At 39.2% G+C, this 23,971-nt stretch overlaps 1 protein-coding gene across 1 annotated transcript; it reads right to left on the reverse strand.

Moving 5' to 3' along the window:
• Window positions 1-17,148: 17,148 nt before the first annotated feature.
• LOC115626533 (trehalase) lies at window positions 17,149-19,629 on the reverse strand. The gene is made up of 5 exons (XM_030521916.1): window positions 19,508-19,629; window positions 19,257-19,440; window positions 18,312-19,190; window positions 17,772-18,170; window positions 17,149-17,708 (listed from the first exon to the last, which is right to left on the reverse strand). The coding sequence occupies exons 1-5, from the start codon at window positions 19,567-19,569 to the stop codon at window positions 17,367-17,369; spliced, it is 1,866 nt and encodes a 621-aa protein (XP_030377776.1). The 5' UTR covers window positions 19,570-19,629; the 3' UTR covers window positions 17,149-17,366.
• Window positions 19,630-23,971: the final 4,342 nt, after the last annotated feature.

Below are 23,971 nucleotides of genomic sequence, written 5' to 3' on the forward strand. Positions count from 1 at the left end.
CTTTAAATAAGGAAGAGATTTATTGGGAAACACCCATTTGACAAATGTTAGAATAAAACGAAGCATATAAATTTAGAATAGGTACAATTTGTGAAGAAAGAAAAGAGCAAGCCATTGTATTTTTCATACATAAGAAAACAACTAGTACGTAAGCTAAAAACTGTATAAATGCCGAAGGATTTATCAAATAACACTGGAATAAATTTGAAAATTTAAGCGATTGTTTGTTCCCCTTTTTGCTCTCCCATTTGATTCCGGCTCGAAAAAGTAGATATGTTCTTAATCAGTACAACGAGAGAAATTGATTCAGCCATGTGCGTCTGTCTGGAGGAGCGCCGGGATTTCTGAAACGGCTGAGCCAACATTGACAAACAACACAAGCTTATTTTAAGTTTTTTATTTTATTTTATTTTTTTATCTGTATTTATAATTCGACTAAAGTTTTTTAGGATTCAGGGTATTGTCGGGCATCACTGTAGCATTCTCTTTTGTTAAAACTTTTGCTGGGCCCAACCCAACACTACTTTTTTAGAAGTATATTGTACTTTTGCCTTACACGTGTTATTGTAAAATTTGGTGGTGAGTAATAGAAATTAATAGTCCGTTGATCTAGAAGGGCTTTACAGGAAGTGCCGATAAAGGAGAACAACAGCTTAAAACACTATATCTTGCCTATAACTGCCACACAATTGAATAAATGTATCTATTCAGCTGATTTTGACGATAAAGAGCTTAGACATACATACATACTTGTATAAAGTACACTCATTTCTTTAAGAAATTATGTTTATTATACATATATAAACGAAATGATAATTATATAACCATCACACTAGGATTAATTTTTGAGCACCACTTAGCGCAGTCAATTAATTTTTTACCATGTTTATAAATATACCAAACACAATACCATCGCTGCATAACAAACAACACATACGAATTGTAAACAATTGTGCTTTCACAATATTTGTGCAAACAATAATGCAATATACACTCACAAAAATATCAAATAGGCATAAACACATACAAAAATGTCATGTAAACAACGGCCATGCAAACATCAATAGTAGAGCTCATGAAAAGGACAAAGCTGCTGAGAGCAAAAACTGAGCACACGCCTGCGGGCCAATCGCATAAACAACACTACGACACAAAAACTACAATAATGCTGCATGCTATTAATAATAGTATATAATAATAGCAATAACAATAACAATAGCAGAGGCAGTAATAATCACACTTTGTTATTCACGAGTCCTGCTGTTTGTTGTAGTTACATTTGCTTGTGGGCAAAAATTATTGACAAAGTTTTACGCTTTGACAAATGCCGAAAAATTTCAGCGCCTTATTCGAATACATACACACACATGAAACTCCATAAACGCATTGGCGAACGAGCTGTGGAAAAATCGAACACTACGCTCAAAAGTATGCAACGTACAAATTGAAAATTCGTTGTGGAAAAATAAATAAGCAACAAATTGCAAAATGCATAAATTTGCAGTTAACAAAAACACAAGCCCGGAAATAAAGGAAATAAAACAACAACCTTTATATATGAAACTTGCAGCAACATTAAAACGCGGCCACAGCTGCCGCCACAAGGCCTGTTCCTGCTGCTGACACTGTTGCTAGTTTTGTTGTTGTTGCTGCATTTTTAAAATGACCCCCCACAGGAAAATTGAAAATTAAACGAAAAACTTTAAAATAACTACAAAAAAGACAGGAGGACAGGGGAATGGCGATGGTGGGCAAAGAAAAAGTTACATCAAATATTTTCTTTTTTGTTTGCTTCCTTTCCTTCTCGTTGGTTTTTTTTATTTTTTTTTTTACTCTTCCTGCACTTGGTGACCCCAATTGTAGGCACAGAACATTGGCTGGCGCAAGTGTTGCCAACTTAATAAAATGCCGCTCAAACATGAAAAGTTGGCCAGGCAGCGACAGCGGCAGTGGCAGTGGCAGACCCAACAACAATAACACCATCAACAACAAGAATAGCAACAGCACCAACACCAACACCAACACCAGCGAAGCACAAGGCATGTAAAAGTTGTGCCAAAAAATAAATTTGTTTTTCTGTTTTTCCCACTTTTTTCTTTGTTTCCACTACACACAAACACACGTTGTCACAACTACCTAAGTTCGGACGCTGAGCTCATATTTTACAGTTGTTGCCACCATTGTCCTGCCGCTGCTACGACTATATGTATGTATATATATATATATGTGTGTGTGTGTGTGTGTGTGTGGGCTAGTGTTGCAAGTCTCCGGAGTGCCTAAATTGAATATCATCAAGGCTCAAATTAATGTCTTCAGCACAAACTTTGCCACTTGAAACATATTTCTTCTGTCCTCCTGTCCGCCAGTCTGCATTCTCACTCTCTCTCTCTCTCTCTCTCTCTCTCTCTCTCTCTCTCACTCCCACTCTATCGCTGTCCAGAGCAGTTTTTTGTTTTTTTATACTACTATTCCAAGTTTTTGGCATACTTTAGGGACTTCACAAATTGAAATACATTCCCACACTTAGCCATAAGGCGAATCAGAAAACATGGCCTAGTCGTGGCCAAAAGTCTGTTATGGCATTAGTCTAATTGCATTCACTGACCAGCGATCAGTGATTTGTGCAGCACACGACACGCGTCCTGGCCCTGACATAAAAACCGCAAACAGATGCAGGATACAGTCGGACTTACTGAAGCCGCTGCCTAATGCATCCCTGGGGTCAATATCGCCACACCAGCGCCCAACTACGCACAACCCCCGCACTCACACTCACACCCCCCGCCAATATTGGGCGACGTGTTATTAATGCCGGGCAATCTATTAAAAATGTAAAATGTATGAGCAGAAGACAATTGCACTCGCTGCGCGCCTAGAACAGCTAATGCACAAGGGAAATGTCTAGTTGACTGTCTGCCTGGCTGGACTGGCTGCCCATCTGTCTGACTGTCTGTCTGGCTGGCTGGTGGCACGTGAAACGAAACTAAAGCGCAGCAGGCGCCGACTGCGACGACGTTACCAGCACGAACGCCGCACAGTGGTTCAAGCATCAACCCTCTCTGACCAAAACCAAGCTTTATTTTTGAAGGAGACCATTTTTAATACAGGCAAGAGTTTTTACGGTTTCTGAATTGTCTTTATTTAAAATATTTATTAGTTTTCCAAATGAACATAAGTAAGAAGTATGATGGAATAACGTACGCATTGTGAATTCTTTTAAATTCTTTCGAAAGATATGAACAGTTTTGTGATCTTCCGTAATTTATATTCTTAACCTCGTCAAGAGGCTTTTCATTTGAATTAATGATCTTGTAGATTATAGGACATATTCATGTAACTCGGTGCGCGAATGGATGTGCGCTTAGGTTTTTAAAATTAAACAGACATTACTTCCTTTTATTGTACTAGCTACAAATGTTATACATAGCTAATAAGGTTATTCATATTAAATATAAATAAGCATGATTAGACCTTTCGAACTAAAAACGTCATTTTACAATATTTAATAATAAACACTTACTTGATTTTAAAAATGCCTAGTACAATAATATTTATATTATTTTGAGAATTATTTCTAGGGCGGTGGTTCGCTGCGTTCCAAAGTAACGAAGATAGTTGAATCATAGCATCTATATGTGACTGATTGGTTGGAAAGGTGTTGCACGGTAAAAAAAAAAAGGAGCATCGAATAAAGAGCCAATATCAGGTGTTGTTTTAGATCTAATAAATCTTTTACTGAAGCGCTTCAATTGATGAACACATCCGCCATATTCTTCATTGATAGTTATAGAACTGACAAGTTTGGTTGCCAAAAAGGATGTGCAGGGTTTGTTCCCCACAATATGACTGACGACGAAAAATTGCTCAGAACTCAATACTGGAAGGACATCATAAGTTAGCTAAAAAGCACAAAAGTTTCCATAACAACAACGTGACTGGCAATAAAGCGTATTGTTTTGAACCAAGCGCCAAAATTTTAAAGACGTGCCAAAACCTCAAAACCCAAAATCTCGTTTGGAGAAATGACAATGCTTTTCCGATTCCAAGGGCATTGTTCACGAAGAATTCGTTCCACCGGACTAAATTGCAGAATTGCAGCATTTTATTTTTCAGTTTTGAAGCGTTTGCTCCATCTTATTCGGCGATTTCGTCTTAATGTTGGCGTTTGTAACACAATAATGCGTCATATCATCGATTGACACTTTTGATCGATTTTTTGATTAAAAATTTAATCATAAGCCAGTGGTTGACAACCACTTCCCGTACTCGCTTGATTTCGCACAGTGCGCATTTCACCTTTTCGAAAATATTTTGCGATGAATCCTTCTGAATGCCGACATGCCCTTAGACCTTGCAAAGCACAGTGTGGCGTCCAAAGGGAACTATTTTGAATAAATTCAATTAATTTTTTCAACAGTCTTTTTTATGTTTGTTATCTTTAAAAATCCTGTTTACTTTCTAAAACCAAATACGAATCTCAATAGTAAGATTTCCGTCCCTAGTTACCAAAACAAGTATTTCTGAGCATTTGCTCAGTCGTACACGTATATATATTTAATTTCTAATTTTGAATTAAGTTTGGCAATAAATTCAAGCTCTACCACAAGAATTACATTTACATATTTATTTTATTTAATGAAGCAGGTCAGATAAGACACTCGTAGTTTTGAAAAATTACACCACTGTGCCGCACCTCATTCCTTTCTGCCTTCGCCCTTCTTCTCCTTGCACTTGTGCGCAGCAAGTCAAATCCTGAGGAAGTTCGCGTCCACATTCGCGTCACTCAATGCTGCATTATTTACAGGACTTGTTGTTTATTGATGTTTCTCTTTGTATCTTTGTACGTGTGTGTTTGTATGTGTGTGTGTGTGTGTGTGTGTGTGTGTGTGTGTGTGCGTGTTGTGTGTTTTACCTTTGCCGCATTACCTTGCGCTTTGCGGCTTTGACTAATACTACCCCAACTGCTTTGGCGCCGCACCGCACCACGCCACCTCGTCCTGCCAAAAATCAACCACCGTCGCAGCGTCTGCTTAAATATGCATGAGGGTTGCCAAACAAAGTAGCACAAAGAGTAGTCTGCGTGTCTTTGCCCCTGCGTCGGTCTATCTATCTGTGTAAGTGTGTGTTGCCAAAAAATTGCGGTTCAACTTGGTTGAGTTTAACTTATTTCCACTAGCCGTCCTCCCACCCCGGACGCCCTCACTAGGGAATTGGCCTTAGCCTTGTCTATGTTTCCTGCCTCGTGTTGTACTTTTACTGCATTTTGCTGTTTAAATATGCAGATTTAATTGAGTTTAATTGTGAATGAAAACGAACCGCTTTTTTAGAGCCTGCAATGACCGAAATTTGCTTCTATACTTCTGACTAAATTGGCAATCGTGTGCATGTTCGTGTGAAATTTGAAAACCACTCGAACCATATTCACACAGAATTTTCTTTCTCTCATGGCGCTATGAGTTGGTCTGCCAGGAAAAACTTATGACACTTCAAAATGTACATATGACTTAGATCGGTAAAATGGTTATTATAATTGTTCCTAAATATGCAGTACCAAGATTTTTAGACAAATTCTGCTTTTGGAGTTTTTTAACATTTTTGGGCGAGAGAACAAACGTTGGCCGACAGAAAACACCAATTTCTCGTATTGGGATATATCTAGAATGAGAAAAAATAATAGAAGTAATCTCCTATTTTCAGTTATATTTAGCTACAAGTTTAATTTAAGTTACTGAAATATTAACAGTATAATTAATGTGTATAAAAAAGTATGAGAGAATGGAGAGCATTTATACTTATTAAGAAGAGTATTTTTAAAACTAGACTGTATTCATAATAGATAATTTTTATTAGTGTCCTTTGCAGTTATAAAATATGCCCGCCAGAGACATACCACAAAATATTTGCGTTCTCTAAAAACGTTCTGAGTTTAAATATTCATTAAAAAACCTATCAGAAAACTGACTTACTAATAAAATATTTCCATTGAATTTCATTATTTCATTGTATTTATTTATTTTCATTCTTCATTTCATTATTGAAAAATGTTTTGATTCTAATACAATCTATCAGGAGTAAGAGGCGTCGCTGAGTCGAAAAAATTCATGGCTAGCATGACATAACGAGTCGATCTGTCGAAATCAGAAATCAGAAATAACACTACAGCACTTAAAGCAGTTGAAAAACTAGCGGTAACGAGTTGGAAATAAGGGAAGAACTCCAGTATGACAATGAGCGTTTGATTTTTAAATCGCTAATCCTATCTGTGCAGAGTACCCATTCAGTCTATTTACCGAATATGTATCTACCGATGTGTCTACGCATTAAGTTAGAGACATCAAGCCGTGCACCTTTGTCGGCTGAGTTGAGAGCCCTTGTCAAGCCCACAAAGACCGCAAGAGCTTATTAAAATTTATATATTTAAATAGCATTTGTTGCCAGCCTAGCAAGGTAATTGTGTGTATGTAGCCCACTAGAACCACACATCTAACAATACGCCCAAAATACAAAGTACAGTACAAGGCCCAAAGGCGGCAAAGTTGAAAGTTTCGAGTGAGGAACACGCACTCTAACTCCGTCTGTCTCCCCAGTAAACACCCATGTTTCTATTTCTATTTGACAAATGCTCTGTTAAAAAGGGGTAGTAGATGTTATTGTTCCTATTGCTCTTGTTGTTATTGTTGCTCAACATACGCAGGCCAGACATGAAAACAATTTCATGCTTATTCCTGGCAAATATGGAAAGTAAAATGTAATAGCCCCTTCCCCTCCTCCACATCCACATCCACTTGCAAACATATCAACCTTTCCCCTCGGGCGACCAGGCGGACACATCAAGCGGAAACGGAAGTCAGACACTTACATATGCGCGCGTAACTTTACGCCTATCGGCCGTCGTCCTAGCTGTTGTCCTTGCTTCGCTTGTTGTTATTGTGATTTGCTTCTAACGTTTTTTTTTTTGCTTTTTTTTTCGATCAGAACAAAGTTGACGACGGCGGCGGCATATTTCAACAGTTGTTGTCATAATATTGGCATGCATATATCATTCTGACGGTTCATAAAAATTTCTACACTGGATGTCGTTAAGGGTTGATTTGTTGTCAGCGATATTGCACTGCCCCTGGATACTTTGGAACAGGGCTCCAGGGCAGTTGACATCATACCACACACCATCCCCCGCAATCGGCCGGCAATATTCTTTTAGAATGTAATAAGCCTCAATGGACTATCGCTTATTTTGATCCTAAGTGGTTGATAATAAATTGTTAGTGAAAAATGTGGCTGTCTTTCGGTCTCGGCGAGAGGGTGGTGCGATTGATTCAACCCCTTTCGCCGCTTCGAGCGTCATATCAACGCAATTTGCGAAATGACAAGCCAACCAACTTACGAGTCCTTAAACAATTCACAGCACTTGGCAAAATGAGAACAGTTGCGGATTTTATTTGAAACGCTTCCCTGACACACACTCCACACTCCACCAAGTATGTACGTCGCCAGACTCACCTGCCACGTCTAGATTTTTATAAATATTTAATGTGAATTTCGCAACTTTTAGTTGCTCCGGCGCCAACCCCCATAAAGCTCAAATTTTCGCACAACCAACTCGAAACTGACAACTCAATTGGGCAGGTTCCCCTGATGCCCAGCACCCGGCATCCAGAAAGTCCCCATCCTCACCGCAGCACGTGGCAAATATTTTACCACTCTGGCCTTAACTCCCGGCTCCGGCTGCATGCAAAATTACGAACGCCTCCCAGCCATGAAGTTCATGGCGTCCATTAGCGTACCGTTCGTCATTCAGGCAATAAGAAAATTCAGTCCCCGCACCCAAGCCGCTCACCCAATCACTCGTGCATGGCGGCACGGTGGTTGACAAACTCGGGAACTCCTGTGATTTTCTCTATATAGTACGTGTATACAAGTAGTACTGTGCTCGTATGCGGGACTGCCAACCTCTTGTCGCGCCATACGCACAAATTACTAACGTAAATCATAAATATTTGAAAGTTTCAAATTACCAGTGGCAAAAACAATCACAGCACCCGCCCCAGCCCCAGCCCCCGTCCCCTTCACTTATCAAACGAGGCGTGCCCACATCTGAAAGTCACAGCTGTCAGCATTTGAAGCGCCCCCGGCTGAATGTCCAGCTGCTGAGCTGGTGCGGCACAATCAACGCTAATCTAATGAGAAGCCCACAATCTGGTGGGTGTGCGCCACCCACATCCCCATTCACAACATCGCACTTATTAATATTACAAAATGCCAAAATGTCTTGTAAGTTGTGAGTTATAATATGCGCACAGTTTTCCTTTCTTTCTTTCTGTCACTTGTTACCGTTGGTGACGGCGCCAAACGGCGACACTTGCAGTTGCCTGGCAGTGCAACTGCCTCTACCTCTACCTCTACCTCTGAAAGTGCCACTGGTAGCTGTCTGGTATATGAGCCGCTTCCCAGCCCACTCAGCTATGCGCCAGGCAGTCTGTCTGCTCATCTCTGCGTCGCTGCACTTCATATAATAATAATTGTTTGCTGGCGCATTCGTTATATGATTTTGAGCGCCATGGTAGTCCTGGCAACGCAACTGCGCGTACTTATATTTCGCGAAATAAGCAATTGCAATTATATTAATATGCGAAAAGTCCGAAATTGTGACAATCCGGCATATGAATGCTCTATGGAAAATGTGGCATTTTTCAAAATTCAAAAATTTGCCGTTTTTATGGGTCCCGGCGATAGGGGCATAGAGAGGAAACTGTAAAGCCGACGAGCTGACAAGACATGGTACTACTGTCCCTATCCTGTGTACTTCCTTCCTAATAGGGAAAGTGGAACAGTCAAAGCGGCAACACAACTTTTGCATTTATATTAGCTACATAATATCGTATATTAAAAGCTTAGACTAATTGTATTATTACGCTGCCTGATTTCTTAGGACCTTCTTGATTTGATTTAACAAAAAAAAACGTAATCTTTAAAATATTGAATTACACATTTTCAGCATTGTGTTTTTCAGATTTGTATTTCATTTGTCATCGTTTTCAAATAGTTTTACTGTCAGCTACTATCATAATAGGATGTTAATTAAACTATAAGAAATCTAAATCCGGAGCACTTATGCAATAATCAGTTTTGATCGCAAAATATCTGAAAGGAAACACAATTCCAATTCTTCAATCAAATTAAAAATGTTGGTATTTGTATTAATTGCTGATAATTTCTTTTAATTTTTGGTGTTCTCTAATATTTCTCTAATTAAATCCTTTTTTCAAATATAGTACAGTTTGATAGTTTGTTTAAAAGCTCGTGAACTCTCATGTAGTTTGTGATAAGGGTAGGGACATGCAAAAAGCCGTAAATTGTGCGCACAGTGCAATGAACGAGGCCTTTGCCAGGCCATGAAGTGACTGGCGATTCCACGAAACTGCCACTTCTGCCCCTCACAGGAGCGCCAGCATAAGACACACGCACACCGCAATATTTACAAATTGCATTTCCAACTCGTTGCTCGCCGCTTCAATTGCTTCAGCCGCTCGAGCTGCTCTCATTTCGTTTCGAGTGTTCGAGTCACGGCCAAAAAGAGAAGCAGTTGAAGCTGGAATTTCATTTAGCTGCACGGCAACGACAACAACAACAGCGTCATATCCCATCATCACTGCCGCCCTCCTTCGCCTTATCAGCAGCGATGCAATAAACATTAATAAAAATCACACAGGAATCGCCATTAAAAAGGTGCAGCACACAAAATGGGAATTGCTCATAAACAAGTCCATCAAATAAAGTGCGCACTGCAAAAGACGCAAAAAGGCAAAAAGGCAAAAAGGAAAAGGAAAACCGAAATAAAAGAAACGCCAAAGAGCGCAAAATGAAAATAAACCCATTGGTGACTTTTGCGTTTTTTGCATGCAGCGTAAAAGCGTAAAAACCGAGATAATATTAACAATGACGCATACGAGCTGCAGGCAGACAACAGGGATATGCGCATACACATACACACATACACACATGCATAAATACATACAGAGTCAACGACGGCAGCAGACTATCAAATTTTAATACCACACAAGCTGCCTTTATTTCATAAATTTTTAATGAAATTAAGCGGCAAGCTTTTTGGGTGAGCTGCCGACCATTTGCACTCTGCTGTCTGTACGTTTGAATGTGCGTGAGTGGTTCTGTGACTGTGAGTGTGTGGGTGTGGGTGTGTGTGCAAGAGTGTTTGTGTGTGCAGGTGACTAAAAAGTATTTTTCGAAATAAATCATAAAGTATATACTCGTACATACAACAAATACAGGAGACTAGTAGCCGGCAGGGCAACAAGCATATTGTTGTTCGTATGCCTTTTTAAATTGTTTTCAACTTTATTATTATTTTGATTCGTCCTTTTCAACCGCGACTAAATGAGAACACCGCATGTTTTTAATGCCTGCTAAATTATTAACTAAGCGGTTTTTTCTGGTTCGGGCTTTTGTTTTCCATGAATGCGACTGCAGTCGTCGCATACGAGCATGCATTATTCAAAAGACCAAACTAAAACAATACTTATGTACAAGTAGATACAAGTATACGAGTACTCGTCTGTATGAACAATACTTCCGCCTTTAAAGTTGATGCCGATTTGAAGTTTTATTTAAAGCTGAATTTCAAATTGGAGTTGAGTAAAGTTCGGACAAACATGCAAATGAAAAACAAATGTCTTCAATGGCTACGGGCATCCAAGCAACGCCCCAAAATGTATGCTACGGAAAGACGTGTGTGGATGTGTGTGTGTGTGTGTGTAGTGCAATCCTGTAAACATTCTCTATAGCTGAAGATTGCCGATGAATTCGTCAATATAAAGAAACGTGAAAAAGAGAGAAAATAAAAAATGTATGGGTTAAACATCGTGCCCTTTACTATAGATTCTAAAAATCTTTACATAATTGAAAAGAAAAACTTGCAATAAAGATCGTGCCCTTAACTAGATTCTACAAATCTGTACATGATTGAAAAGAAAAACTTTCAATATAGAGGTCAGTAGTTTGTGTTTCATTGAGATTTTGACTTCTGGGTTTTTGACAAAAATATTCCTCTGCTTTGTTATGTATTAGAAACTGTCCGTTCACTCATAAAATGGAAAAATATACTTTATTTCTAAATAACAAGATAGCCTGAACTCTTTATTGTTAACTAATAATAGAAACACACAAATTGATGAGTCAATTTTTTGTGAATAAATGAAATGAATGAAATTATTGAGATTTTAACACAATAATATCAGTTTTTCTATTAAATAATATTACTTTCCAGAAACGCAAACCTTTTGCGCCTTACTTTTCAAAACGAAATAGCTGTACTCTCCTATTTGCAAAACGCAAGAAGTTTTCAATCTCAAGACTGTTCAACATTTTTAGGTAAAAGTAAAAAGAAATGGGAAACTTTGAACTTGCAACCTGATGATACTTTTTAGTTTGATTCATATAATGTGCGAAATTTAAATCATTTCTTTATGACCATACCCTTAAACAATGCTTAAATGCTTTTGAATATGTTTTTCTAGTCAAAAAAGAAATTTGGGAAATATTGCTAGTGTGCTTTTTTCAATCTATGGTACAATAGATGACAATATTACATGAAAACACATTATTTTGAAGCTAACGAACAGCTCAACATTTTGTGAAAATATTGTATCTGGGAAATAAATCAAAGCTAACCGGTAAATTCCTCTATTGCGTGATTAAATGCTTCTTTATTGATTTATTCATTAGATTGCCATTAGAAATAAAGACAATAATTAATTAAGCAGTCTAAATATAATAAAGAACATTTTTTAAATTAATTTAGACCAAAACGAAAATTCTGCATCCTCCAAATATTTTAGATTCCGCTTAAGCCCTCTTTCTACTTTAAATAAGTTAATAATCGGTGTAGGATCGTGGATGATCATACATGGCTAAAAATAATAAGTAGGCCAATTGTAAAACGTATAAGCTTTAACGTCTGTCGAAAAACCGACTTCTTGAAGATGAAAATAAAGTCTTCTTCGAATTGTTGGCAAGGATGCATTAAGTAGGAGCAGAGTCGGCAAATGTAAGCCTTTGCAATATGCGAAATCAAAAGTTGTTTACGACTCAATTTGTAGTTTTTGAATATGAATTATTGCAGCTGCGGGACTCTAGGGTACAACAAGAACAACGAATTTGGATGACAGCAAGCAAAAATAAAAATAAAAATAAAAACAAATCAAAAATGAAAATGTAGATGCATGTACGAGTATGTACGAGTATGTGTGCCTGAATAAGCTCCCCTCAATGTTTGGTGCACAGTCCAACGGAAAATGTGCTAACATTTTGCACAAAACTAATTTCGAAAAGAGGAAATTAAATATGGCGAAGTTTGACGTTTGACAAATTTGTTGTCGTTATTCGTTGTTATTGTTGTTGTTGTTGTTTGCGTTTTTATGATTTTGTTGGTAATGTTGGTGGTGGTGCTGTTGGTAAATGAAATGTCTTTGGCTTGATTTTATTTAACAGCCATCTACTTATTTGCACATGTAATTGAAACGTGTAGCGTGTTGGGCCTCAAAACAATTGTTGCCAACTGTCAGTCTCTGTGATTGGGGCCCCTCTTGCCCCAACACAACCCACATTTTAGAAGCCATCATGCAAATGTTCAATGTTCTAATAGCAGACACATACTATATACGTATACGTTGGGTTTGACAATTGAAAGCGTATTTTAAATGCCATTTCATTTCATTTCAATTTCAATTTCATTTCATTTTCTTTAGGCGACAACGTCGTCATGAGCCTGTCACAACTTCCGCCGCATCTTTCTCTCATTGCGACACATTTTGCTTGCCACTTAATTTAGTCAATAACATGCAAATGCGTCGCGACGCCGACAGCTTAGAGAATGCCACGTCTTGAGGTCTAATTAGAATAGCAGTCGCAAGAAAGCAGGACGAGCGTGAAGTTCGCAGCGACGCGTCGCTTTTAGCCGTCCCGCCATTTTTTATCATTAAAGCGCTGCGGCGTGTCAAAACTATAATCAAAAGTGGATTTCTGCTGACAGGGACGGACTTGGTTGACGAGCCGTTGGACGGCCAGGCAACAACAACAGCAACAACAACAACTCTGAAGACTGATGGGCTACAGCGTTTCTGCATTTCGACGCAGATTCGTGGTACTGCGTTGACAATGACGACCAGAACGACGAGGAAAACCACGACAATCCCGTATATACTCGCAGTATACGTGTTTGTGCGTGGGTCTACCCGCCTGCCATATGCAGCACACCGACCATGAAATGATGTGCACATTCTTCATCATCAAGTGCACAGTTGACTCACGTTTGAAGATATGTTTCATTCGGTTGTGGTTACGTTTTCGGTCTCGGTCCGGGTTTTGGTTGCGGTTGTCGCAGCTTTTGCTTTTGCTTTTGCTATTCCCTTTCCCTTTACTCTTTCTGTTGCCCTTACCATTTCGTTCCGTGAATAGTGCTGTGAGCTCGTCTTTCAGCTATAGTCCTGGGTGACGTATCTGACATATCCGCTGACAAATGGCTGTAAGTGTATAATTGGATAAGAACTACATAAAATCCTTAGCTCAAGCATGCTGATTGCATAGCATTCGTGTGTTGCCATCTCTGGAAAGTAAGCTGAAACATTGTTAGCCCTCAACTGTCTTGTAGTAAATGAGTGTGAAGGGATTACTTTGAACGCCGGAAGCCGCATATAAATGTAATACATTTTAAAAATGTATACTATAGTAAACAGTTTTGAATACACTGCACTGTTTGAAAGGTGATGTGGGTATATTGAGTCTATCTGTATACCTGTCGTAGGCACTATTCCTTCCACACTTCTTAAAACTACCGTGCATACATAATACATATGTGTGTCGAGAGCGACAATTTAAAGGATAAAGGATAAAGTTAATGAAAATTCTTTAAATGAAATTCTTTAAGTTATTTCATTCACATTGTTTACTTAGAAGGTTGCCCGTTCTTACAATGGATAACCAGATTTGTATACTATAGATCAAAAGCAAAAGCATCATCCGCCTTAATGGAGTTAAGAATGTTAAGAGAGCAAAGATAACTTCTTTGCTCGTTCTCAGTTCTTAGTTTTTAGTTGGTGCTTTCTCATAATTTTATGCCTTGAACGTAATTTGTAATTATAAATATATATTTCAAAATGTTTTAAATATTGTGGTTCAAAAAATGTGCCTTTTGGTGCCAGGGTGAAAGGATATTCTTCTTAGTCCGAATGCACAAAAGGACCAGTATAAAATATAAACGCAAGAATCTCGCGAAGTATAACAGCTAGAATATCCATACTTTGGTATTAGGATTCTCTTAAAAAAAGAAAAGTTTTTTTTTTCCAAGTAACCCGATATTAGTGATTTCTCCTAACAATCTGTTGCTACGTGTCCCTATGTTAAGTTTTGTCTTGATAGGCTAACTCTAAAGGAAGTCTATTTTTTGTTGTTTCTGATTTGTTTCAATTCCGTATTACACACAACATTATCTGGCCGTATATTTGAGTTAATGTTTAAATAAAAATATAATAATAATAATTATTGTTAAAAGCAAATCATTATATTAAGTAGTAGCAAATCATTATATTAAGTAGTTTGCAAAAAAATTCTTATTTAAGTAAGTAGGCAACTGTTTTTAAACGCTATTGACATTTTTACTAATACTTGTAGTATGTATCCACTTCTAAGAAGCAGATTGGCCTATACGACGATGCGTTCCTGATTGTTAAGGTACATACTTGTATATGGATAAATAGAGACCTTTCAATAAAATAAACGTCATTCTTAGAAAACATAAACCAAGTTTGAAGCCGATCGGATCTTTTTTCCCCTTCAGAGCTCCTTAGTGCTTACTTACATCATAAAAGCAAACTTGTATCACAATCGCAGCTTCCTAGCTGTTAAAGCTTAGGATGTGGGTTGATTACCAATCAGTTAGTCAGAAGGAACTATATTATTTGTATATATACAGCATATTTATTTATTTATTTCTTTACTCGTATACTACATACTCGTATATACATCAATGAAGTAAACATGGAATACAATTATCAAAGCTCAAAAATAGCATTACGCAAACACACAGGCGAAGGCAAATTACCCAATCATTTTGACAAAATGGTTCATGGCCGACTACTTATCGCTTAATCACATCAACCCAATGGCAGGCATCGGCAACTCTGTGGCATTTATCGCCGGCACATAAAACATTTAGCAATATGAAACCATTACTTTTGGCAGACATCAAAGCCAATCAAAATGGCATTTCAATAATATCGGCGAGCTGCAATCGCAGAAGGGCGATACACACACACTCACACACACACACACACACGCGCGCACACTCACACACACCCGCACCCGCACATTGAGCGAAAGTAAGTATATTTGAGCGAGTCGGGGTGAAGCTTGTAGCGCAAAAAGCACCAATATGTATACTGGAAACACATAAACGATTTGTTCCGAGATGCCAAGGGCAGAAATACACACGTATTTATGTGTGTTCTATACTATGTACACATTCGTATGTACATACATACAGATGTGTCTACTTTCTGCTGTTTGTGAGCACCGACGAGCAGAGACAATGTGTGTGCGCCCCTTCCTTGTTGAAGGTTGGGCGGCCAATGTCAGTCAAGACTTTCGCTTTCCAGCGAATGTGTCCTTGGCCAAATGGTATTGTTGCCAGGACCAAGCGCCTCAAAGTCGTCCCCATGAAAATATTGACAATCACATTAAGATAACCGCTTGTGAATATGTGCTTGTGTTGTTATGAGAATGAGAAATTAGGACAGACTCTGCCATCTTGTGAACATTCAAATAACAGCCTATATTACTTAAGAAAGTGTTACTTTAAAAGCTCAATGACTATGAGAACAACAATAGAACAAACAGAGAAATGTTTTCTGCTTTTTGTACCCTCTGCCCAAACCACAGAAGAGTAATATTGTAGTTAAGTTTTACACAAGGGTACTCCTAATTCTGTTGGAACATGGCAGATTTGTTCCAGAAAAAACCGTGTAAAAAAACGTTCCCAAAGAGATATTGATCATATGCCAAGGAGATTGGTTCCTTATCTCTAAAACCTATGAAAATGAGTGAAAACACTAGGATTTTTAAGAACAAGTATTTATGCTTATTTTATTAAGTCACATATATAATGTGTAAGTATTTTCACAAGCATAGTTATTAAAGACAAGAAAAGAAATTCACTCTAAGCCTAAAAGTAAGTAATGTGAATTAAATGTATTGCAAGTTCAGGAACCAAAAACAATTATGTATGTATGTAAAATAGCTAAATTGTTAACAAATAGAATAGGTTATTCAATTTATAAGGTAAAAAAAGTTTTTTTTAATGATAATCATAATTACAGAAACACAAATCATCATCATCAGTTACTCGAATTACTCACTATCATTGTTGAAATACAAGTCATTTTGAACTGAACTCGTTCGGAAACTACATTTTTCACAGAGAACTCTGTTTTTTGAGGAGTTGTTGCTACCTCTTTGTATAATTCTTTGTAACGACCCATACAAGAATGGTTTCTAGTTATTTGTGAGCTGTGTGTGTTTTTATTTATTTGTGTTGTATTATTTTCAATAAAATCGTGTAAAAAAATTAAAAAGTTTTTATTTTCAAACAGTGGTTAAATCAAAGCCGTGTAAAACCGTGGTGTATATGTTCTTGATCAGTATGACGAGAAGAGTCCACATAACTATGCTAAACTGTGCCCATATAACTATGCCCATAACTCTAGTAATTTCTGGTATTTTTTACTAAAGCAAAATAATTATTTCCTTTACTTCGTTCACGTTACATAAATTATGCAACAATGTTTCTTGTCCATCCACGTCTTGGAACTGAGCGCTCCCCTGACTGTCAAGTACTCCTCAGTCATCTGGGTATTAAAAGTAACAACACCTTCCGGTCCTTAAATTTTCGTTGTAACACACACACCAAAAAACGAACGGACATACGCGCATCTCAGCTTGCTAAAAAAAAAATTAATTCTAAATGGTCTCGTATATATCTCATTGGGGCACCACTCTTCCTTGAGATGTTCCCCAATCTTCCTTTCCTTTCCTCCTTGTGAACAGGAAAAAGATATCCCTAAAGAAATTTATTTTAAGTTACTGTCTGTGTGGAATCGGTTTTTATTGCATTTCTGAGGATTTAGTTCTCTATAAATAGTGATCTCTGAAATTATATTTGCCGACTTGGCTTCCCCTGAAAAATGTGTTAATCTTTAGTCAGCCAACTCTGCATCTACAAATCAGTGAGACTCAATGATATATATACGGTACTATTGCCGATGGAAGCGTAGATTCTATGGCTTTCGTCTAACGGCTTATTCACACTCCCTTGTTGGGGAATTACATCCGCTATAACCTCCGTTTGCCGCCTGCCCATCACTGGGGAAGCAGCTCAGTGCACCACCGGGTGCGCTCGGTGTGCAACCAGCGATGCCGGCTGGCAAGCCATTCGAGTCGTCCTGCGAGCCGCGTGTCTGCGTGCAAGCTGTCTGATCCGGCTTTTTGCACTTACACTTGTCATCGCTCTCATCGGTTAGCGACAGTGATTGTCCATACCTGGCCATAAACTCGATGATAATACCATTAGTCCAGCCGAAACCCGTCTGAACTTCGTATCCGCCACCGCTGCCAACGCCACCAAACTCCTCACAGTTGTACTGCAAAACAAAAGCAACAGGATCATATAATTGTCAAGAGTAGAAAAGGCATTCAACTACAACCTTTTCGAACATGGCTCCCTTCTGCTGATATGCCTCATAGTTGTGGCGGACCCAGCGTTGTGCCCACTTCTTAGACAGCTCCTTAGACTCGGACGTGCCCAAAGCTTCCAGTCCCTCGATAATCATGTACATCTGCGGTGGCCATACATTAGGGAAGTCCCACTGCTGGCCCGAGTTGTACAACGTCGCCGGAACGCCGCCTGGGTAGCTGTCCAACTTGTTGAACTTAATGTATTTCATTACCGCCTGAGCAATCTTATCTGTGTCACATATGCCATAGGCGCGCAACCACAGTGGGGACAGGTTCGAGGCTGCGAAGTAGTTGCGTGCCTTGTTATTCTTCAAATCGTAGTCCAACCAAATTCCGGCGCAGTCGTTCCAGAGTACATCGTTAATGGCCTGCAAATGGAAAATCAATCAACATTGTAGTTGGCTTAGCAAAAATACAAGTATTATATGCTACTTATTATCTAAAAATGCTTTTAAAAAGTTGTCACACATTGGTCGATCAATGCCTCTCATTTTGTAAGCAGCACTCACCTTTAGCATTTCGCAGGCTTTGATCTGATACTCGTTTGCCTTTTCGGCATTGCCCGCAGTCGCATTGAACTCGGCCAGGATCTTGCAATTTCGGAAAAGTATGGCGTTCAGATCGACCGGCACAATGCAGGTGGTGTGCGTGTCACTCACGCTCCCCTCATTGGTTCCAGCTTCGGATATATACCAACGCGAACTGAATGCTTGCCCTGACTCGCAAGCAGCCTTCACATCCGAGTAGAAACCCTCCTTGTCGTCTTCGTTGCACATGCTATCCGTATTGGCTCTGTCCTCGCACATTGCTTCCGGTCGTGGTCCCGTCGTGGAGTCGCGATAAACGTACATCGTATGACCTTTGACTTCCACCGAGTGGTTTTCAAGGAATGTATCGAACTCCTTCTCAAGCATCGGTAGAGCATCCACAGCGAATTTTTCATCGTTTGTAAATTCCACGTATGCCTTCACCATTTGTATCAGCATTGGAGGATGGGAACGACCCGAGCAGTAAATGCGTCCGCACCCGGGAACAAACCCATAGGTGCGCACCAGATACAAGAAGTTCTCGATCATGCCGCGCGCCGTCTTGTCCATGTCACTGTAGAGTAAGCCGCGCACAATCCAATAGGAGTCCCAGTAGTAGTATTCCGTAAATCGGCCGCCGGGGATAATCGTCGGGTTGGGCAGATGAACAATAGAGTAAGAGTCTGGATTCTTTTTTACATCGTCCCTAACGCGAACGCACAACGTCTTCCATGTCTCATTCAGATATGTGCCAAATTTCTTTAGGTCTGCATCGCATACCTGCGAGAGGAATGCCGGGTCACACTTATAGTCTGTCGGAGCGAAAGCCTCCAGATCTGCGCCCTGAGGATCAAAGTGATTCTGTGGAATACCAAATGACAGTGAATCACGAATATTTCTCAATAAAATATACAAGTATAAACGCACTTCCACGAACATCTGCAAGAACTTCAGTGATCCATCGTTCTTCTTGCAATTTGAAAATGTGTGAAAGTCCTTCAGAGTCTTTTCTGCTTTACAGCGGAGCTTCATATCCACAAACGATTTGCCATCGGCAAACATACCCGACATTTGCACGGTCTCCAGCAAAGGACCAGAGCAGAAGACAGTACTATGGTGAACGAGTTCACGCGATTATTCTGGTGGTACCTTCACTGTAATAAATAAATATTGCTCACCCATTAGCGCCAGCCAAAGGTTTCGGCGAAGGCTGGCAGGTGCAATCCTTAGGAGAAGCCATTTTTTACGGGAAAATTTTGTACTATGTTTCCTGCCGAAATCTGGAATGAGACTGAGACATAAGCCAAACCGAAAAAATTAAGGCAATGACGGTTGAAGTCAGTTAACTCAAAGGCTCCTGCGACATCTTCACATAAATCAAAGCATTAAATCTATTATATTGACCATTAAAACAAATTTGTCGACATTTGCCATTAGAAGTCAACAATGTGAACGCGACAACCACCAACAATAACAACAACAACAGTAGAACAGTATCGAAAAATGTCGTCGTCATCATTACCATTGTACCGCCTCTTGACTGTCCGCCCGCTGTGTGCCACATAAATCAGCGTAAAGAGACAGGAAGCGCCTTAAAATCTGCTACACAAAAGTGCGTTGGCCATACATTTATTTGAAATTACCATAAATGTGGCGGCCCCCACTTGTTGTCGTCGCCCTCTAAGACATTCGCTTAAAAGCCACTGGCCTCTTGTCCATTTGTAATTTCCAGACAATTTATCAAGCAAGCGAGCCAGGCGACCAAAGCAAGCAAAGCAAGCAAACCAAAGCAGCCAAGGCGAGTAGAGCGACAAAAGGCAAAAAGGCCAAAAGCAAAAGTCGGAATTGAAATGATGCAGAAAATTCGCAGCCAAATGCTTCAAGTGGCGCCAAAAGGGAGTCTCGATTGTCAGCAAATAGTTGAAAGTTTGCATCTACTACGTATAGTACAAGTATAGCTATAAAAATTGGCAAAATGCAAAAAGCCGCGCGCTCGCACACCACTTCATAAATTTCTTAATGAAACTTTTGAGCGGCAGTTATTAGTTTGTTGCTGTGGCAAGTGCCTCAAGTGGGTGAGGAAAAGCGCACGAAAAGGAGGCGAAATTAGTTGCATTGCTTCTTGCCGTTGCAATTTCCGACGTCTGCAAAGTTAGTGAACAAAAATTTATTGAATTACCAGCCCCTGCCACTTGCGTCCTTTAAGCTGGATTATATTCACTTTAAATCTGCAGCTGCTGCTGCAGGAGGTGCGATAAGAAAAGGCGGTCCAGTCCTCATCACAGCTACGACTCATTGGCCCCGGTCACTTTTCATTCACTGCCCGGCCTATACTATAAATAATTAATGCACACTTAGCCGCATGCCAGCGCCAGCGCCAGCGTCAGCGCCAGCGGCACTGAGAGCAGGAAATGCAGTTGCACTTTCATTCACGCACCATGTTGACACATTGCGTGGCAGCAACAGCAGTGGCAACAGCCATGTGCAGGGCATTGATTAACTTAACGAACCGTTCAGCGACACCAAAAGCAGCAACGCCAACTAATTGAGTATTCTTCTTTTAAACGTCCCGACGGCAGATGCAGTGAAGGGTGGCAGTTGGCCATTTGGCCATTTGGCCGTCTGACATGTTAACACACTTCAACTTTATTTGCATGCGGGCAAGACAAACAGACGCACACACCCACCTACAAATGCCCATAAATCAATACCCTGCAGTTCTGGTGTAGGCCAGGCGCCCCAGGATTGTGAATGGAGGACTGCTCTGCGCTTCAAGATCTCGATGTGTGACCCATGGATCTCATCTAAATGTTGCCCTTGGCAAATTATTTATACAATAGCAACTTAAGATAAGATACGCGTCCACTAATATCAACAGTCGATAAAATGAATGCCAAACATATCGTTGAAGATCCAGTGTAATTTTTCGTCATGACTGGAAGTTCTACATGTTTGAAATTAAGGATCGTTAATCATATGCAGCGACATGTAGAGGCGGGAATCCTGTGTTGTGTTGTTGACTCCATAATGGACAATAATTCTGACTTGAACATCTTTCGAGTAAATTTGCAACAAAGTGCCAAGAAATTAGGACTGAGCGACCACTTTTGGAATAAGCCACCGCAATTGATAGACCTGATTCCAAATGAACAGCTATGAAAAATTCTGGAGCGTCCGGGCCTTCTTCATAATATTACATCGAAGGAAATGAAATGAAATGATCCTGTGGGAGGAATGGTTCATAATAACGCCTGGTAACCCACAAAAATTAGTCCAATCAATTGCAAAGTTTTTATTAGAGGCTCTTAAGCAGAAACGCTTAACAAAAAAACACGTTGCTTCCTAGCATTTTGCACGCGTATCTTTTCTTGATGAAACCCAGCTCTTTTTCTACATTTTTAGTTGTAATAGTTAGTTCGTTAATGACTTGGATGAATAAAAAATGCACCAAAACAAAACTAATAAAATACCCGTGGTGATATCTTCACTATAACACATTTCTCTAGATCGACAAAGTTACGCATTGAGCTTGTACGAATAGTTTTTCTGGAAAGTATAGCATGATTAAAAAAGGTCAACCTTATCATAAAATTTGACAACTGTCCAATTTACGACAATTCTTGAATAAAGATGAATGAAAAAAAAAAAAATTGAAAATATTTGAATATAATCCTCAAGTAATAATCCCACAAAAAAAGGATCACCTTGAGTTACCCATTTACTACAAGGACGGCTGTGCCTGACTCTATAGTCTAGATAATTAAATTAAAATGCCCCTTCGCAAATGGCCAATGCAGAAGTTGAAAGCAGAGAACGAACGAGCGTTTGAGCGCAACAGATTATTGGTTTAAGCAGCTGCTTAAACAATTAATCAAAATTGTAGCAACCCAACATCTTGGGGCCAAACAACCACGTCCTCATCCATATCCCATCCTTGGCACCGCAAGCGATGATAAATTGTCAGCACGACGCTGCCGCTGATGCTGATGCTGACGTTGACGCTCACGCTGACGCAGCTCTGACGCAGCTCTGACGTTTGTCTGCAGCGATTTAAAAACTACTTAAAATGTAAATGCTGTTTTGCTGTTGAGTTTTATGCACACGACGCGACGTGCGTTCCCCAACCCTGCCCTGCCCTGCTCTGCCCTGCTCTGCCCCACAACGAGTGCCACATCCTGCCACACAAGCTGCGCGAAAATCATGTTGTTGACTTTGAAAAAATATGTGTAAAAATGCGCTATTGTAAATAACAGCACATAAACGGGGCATATCCGGCGCTCCATGCAGCGCATACCGACAAGCGTTGACTGCGCTGAGTGATGGCATGTCATTCATTGTCAACATCCAGGAGACCAACAAAAGTGACTACACACGCATTCTGAAATAAAGGTACAAGTATTGCGCTTGTCCACACTTCAACTACTGCTTTCTATATAAATATGTACATACATACAAGTATCTCAAAATGCAGGCTTAAAAATATATTCTGTAAACAACTTGCAGCAAATATTTGGTACATTACGTTTTGAGTACTCGCCTATTTGCGCTTCCAGCAAACTGAGTTGCCTGATTGACAATGTGCGCCGTTATTGTAAATACATAACTGGTTCACATTAGATTGCGTTTCTATACTGAATTTAGAAATTATCGATATTAATCCGAATGGAAAAGTTTGTGTTGAAAAATCTTTTAAAAGGTCCTCAACGTGATCCCATCATATTCGCAAGCTAAGGTGCCCGAAATAGTAATAATATTCTTCATTCTTTTCCGCAAAATGAAAATACGTTTATTATTAAAGTCTCTTTTCATTATACATTTAAATCGTTATTTTTACCATATTTGTTAAATAAGGTAATTACTTACTTTTAAAAAAGTTGAATAATTTGTAATTAATTAACATTTCTTGCTCTGTCAGTGCAAGACGAATGAACATACATACATACATACATAGATGTGTACATGTACATAGATGCGTACATATGTATGTATGTGTGTACATTCACACATTAGTATCTCACATTTTGCTTTGCCTATTTCAATCGTTTGCACGCAACTACACGAACAGCTGCTTGTATGTGTGTGTGTGTGTGTTGTGTATACTTAGTTGTCCCCAACTGTTTGATATTTTGTATTATTTGTTCTGCCTGCATTTGTAAAATGCATATTTTGAAAATCCTTGAATGCCAAGGTATAGATTTAGTTACGTAGATTACAGTCCCCAAATTTGATATCGATTGGAAAAAATTTATAACACAAACTTTTCACTTGAAATGGTGAATAAATATTAAATCCCCAATAATTCAAGCTCCACCACAAATTTCAAAAATCCGAGTATGCAGTTTTGTTTGTATTCTTTTATAAATTATAAAAATCAAATTTAAAGTTGATCGGTGCAGAAATGCAGAATTTTCAAACAAACTTTAGAGCTCGTTTTCTCCCCTTTGGAGCTCGAATTTTCCAAAATCCCTTCTTAATGGGCACCTTCACTATGATAGGATCCTCGAGCCCAAATTTCAGCTTCATAGCTCTTGCCGTTTGGGCTGTTGACGCGGTTTCCTTTTTCAAAATACCTAGTATACAGTTTTTCTTGGAATTTTTCTGAGAGTATACAAACGAAGTTTGAAGTTAATCATATGACAATT

The sequence above is a fragment of the Scaptodrosophila lebanonensis genome, unplaced genomic scaffold (assembly GCF_003285725.1).
Source record: "Scaptodrosophila lebanonensis strain 11010-0011.00,11010-0021.00 unplaced genomic scaffold, SlebRS2 tig00000001-arrow-pilon, whole genome shotgun sequence".
Taxonomy (NCBI): Eukaryota; Metazoa; Arthropoda; class Insecta; order Diptera; family Drosophilidae; genus Scaptodrosophila; species Scaptodrosophila lebanonensis.

What these genes read in the sequence shown, in the direction of transcription:
- LOC115626533 (XM_030521916.1), bottom strand. Translation starts at nt 19,569, where the DNA reads ATGGCTTCTCCTAAGGATTGCACCTGCCAGCCTTCGCCGAAACCTTTG. An exon ending in CCTTTGGCTGGCGCTAATGG is followed by an intron (nt 19,441 to 19,507) that starts GTGAGCAATATT and finishes CGTTCACCATAG; the next exon opens with TACTGTCTTCTGCTCTGGTC. An exon ending in AAGCCTGCGAAATGCTAAAG is followed by an intron (nt 18,171 to 18,311) that starts GTGAGTGCTGCT and finishes TTCCATTTGCAG; the next exon opens with GCCATTAACGATGTACTCTG.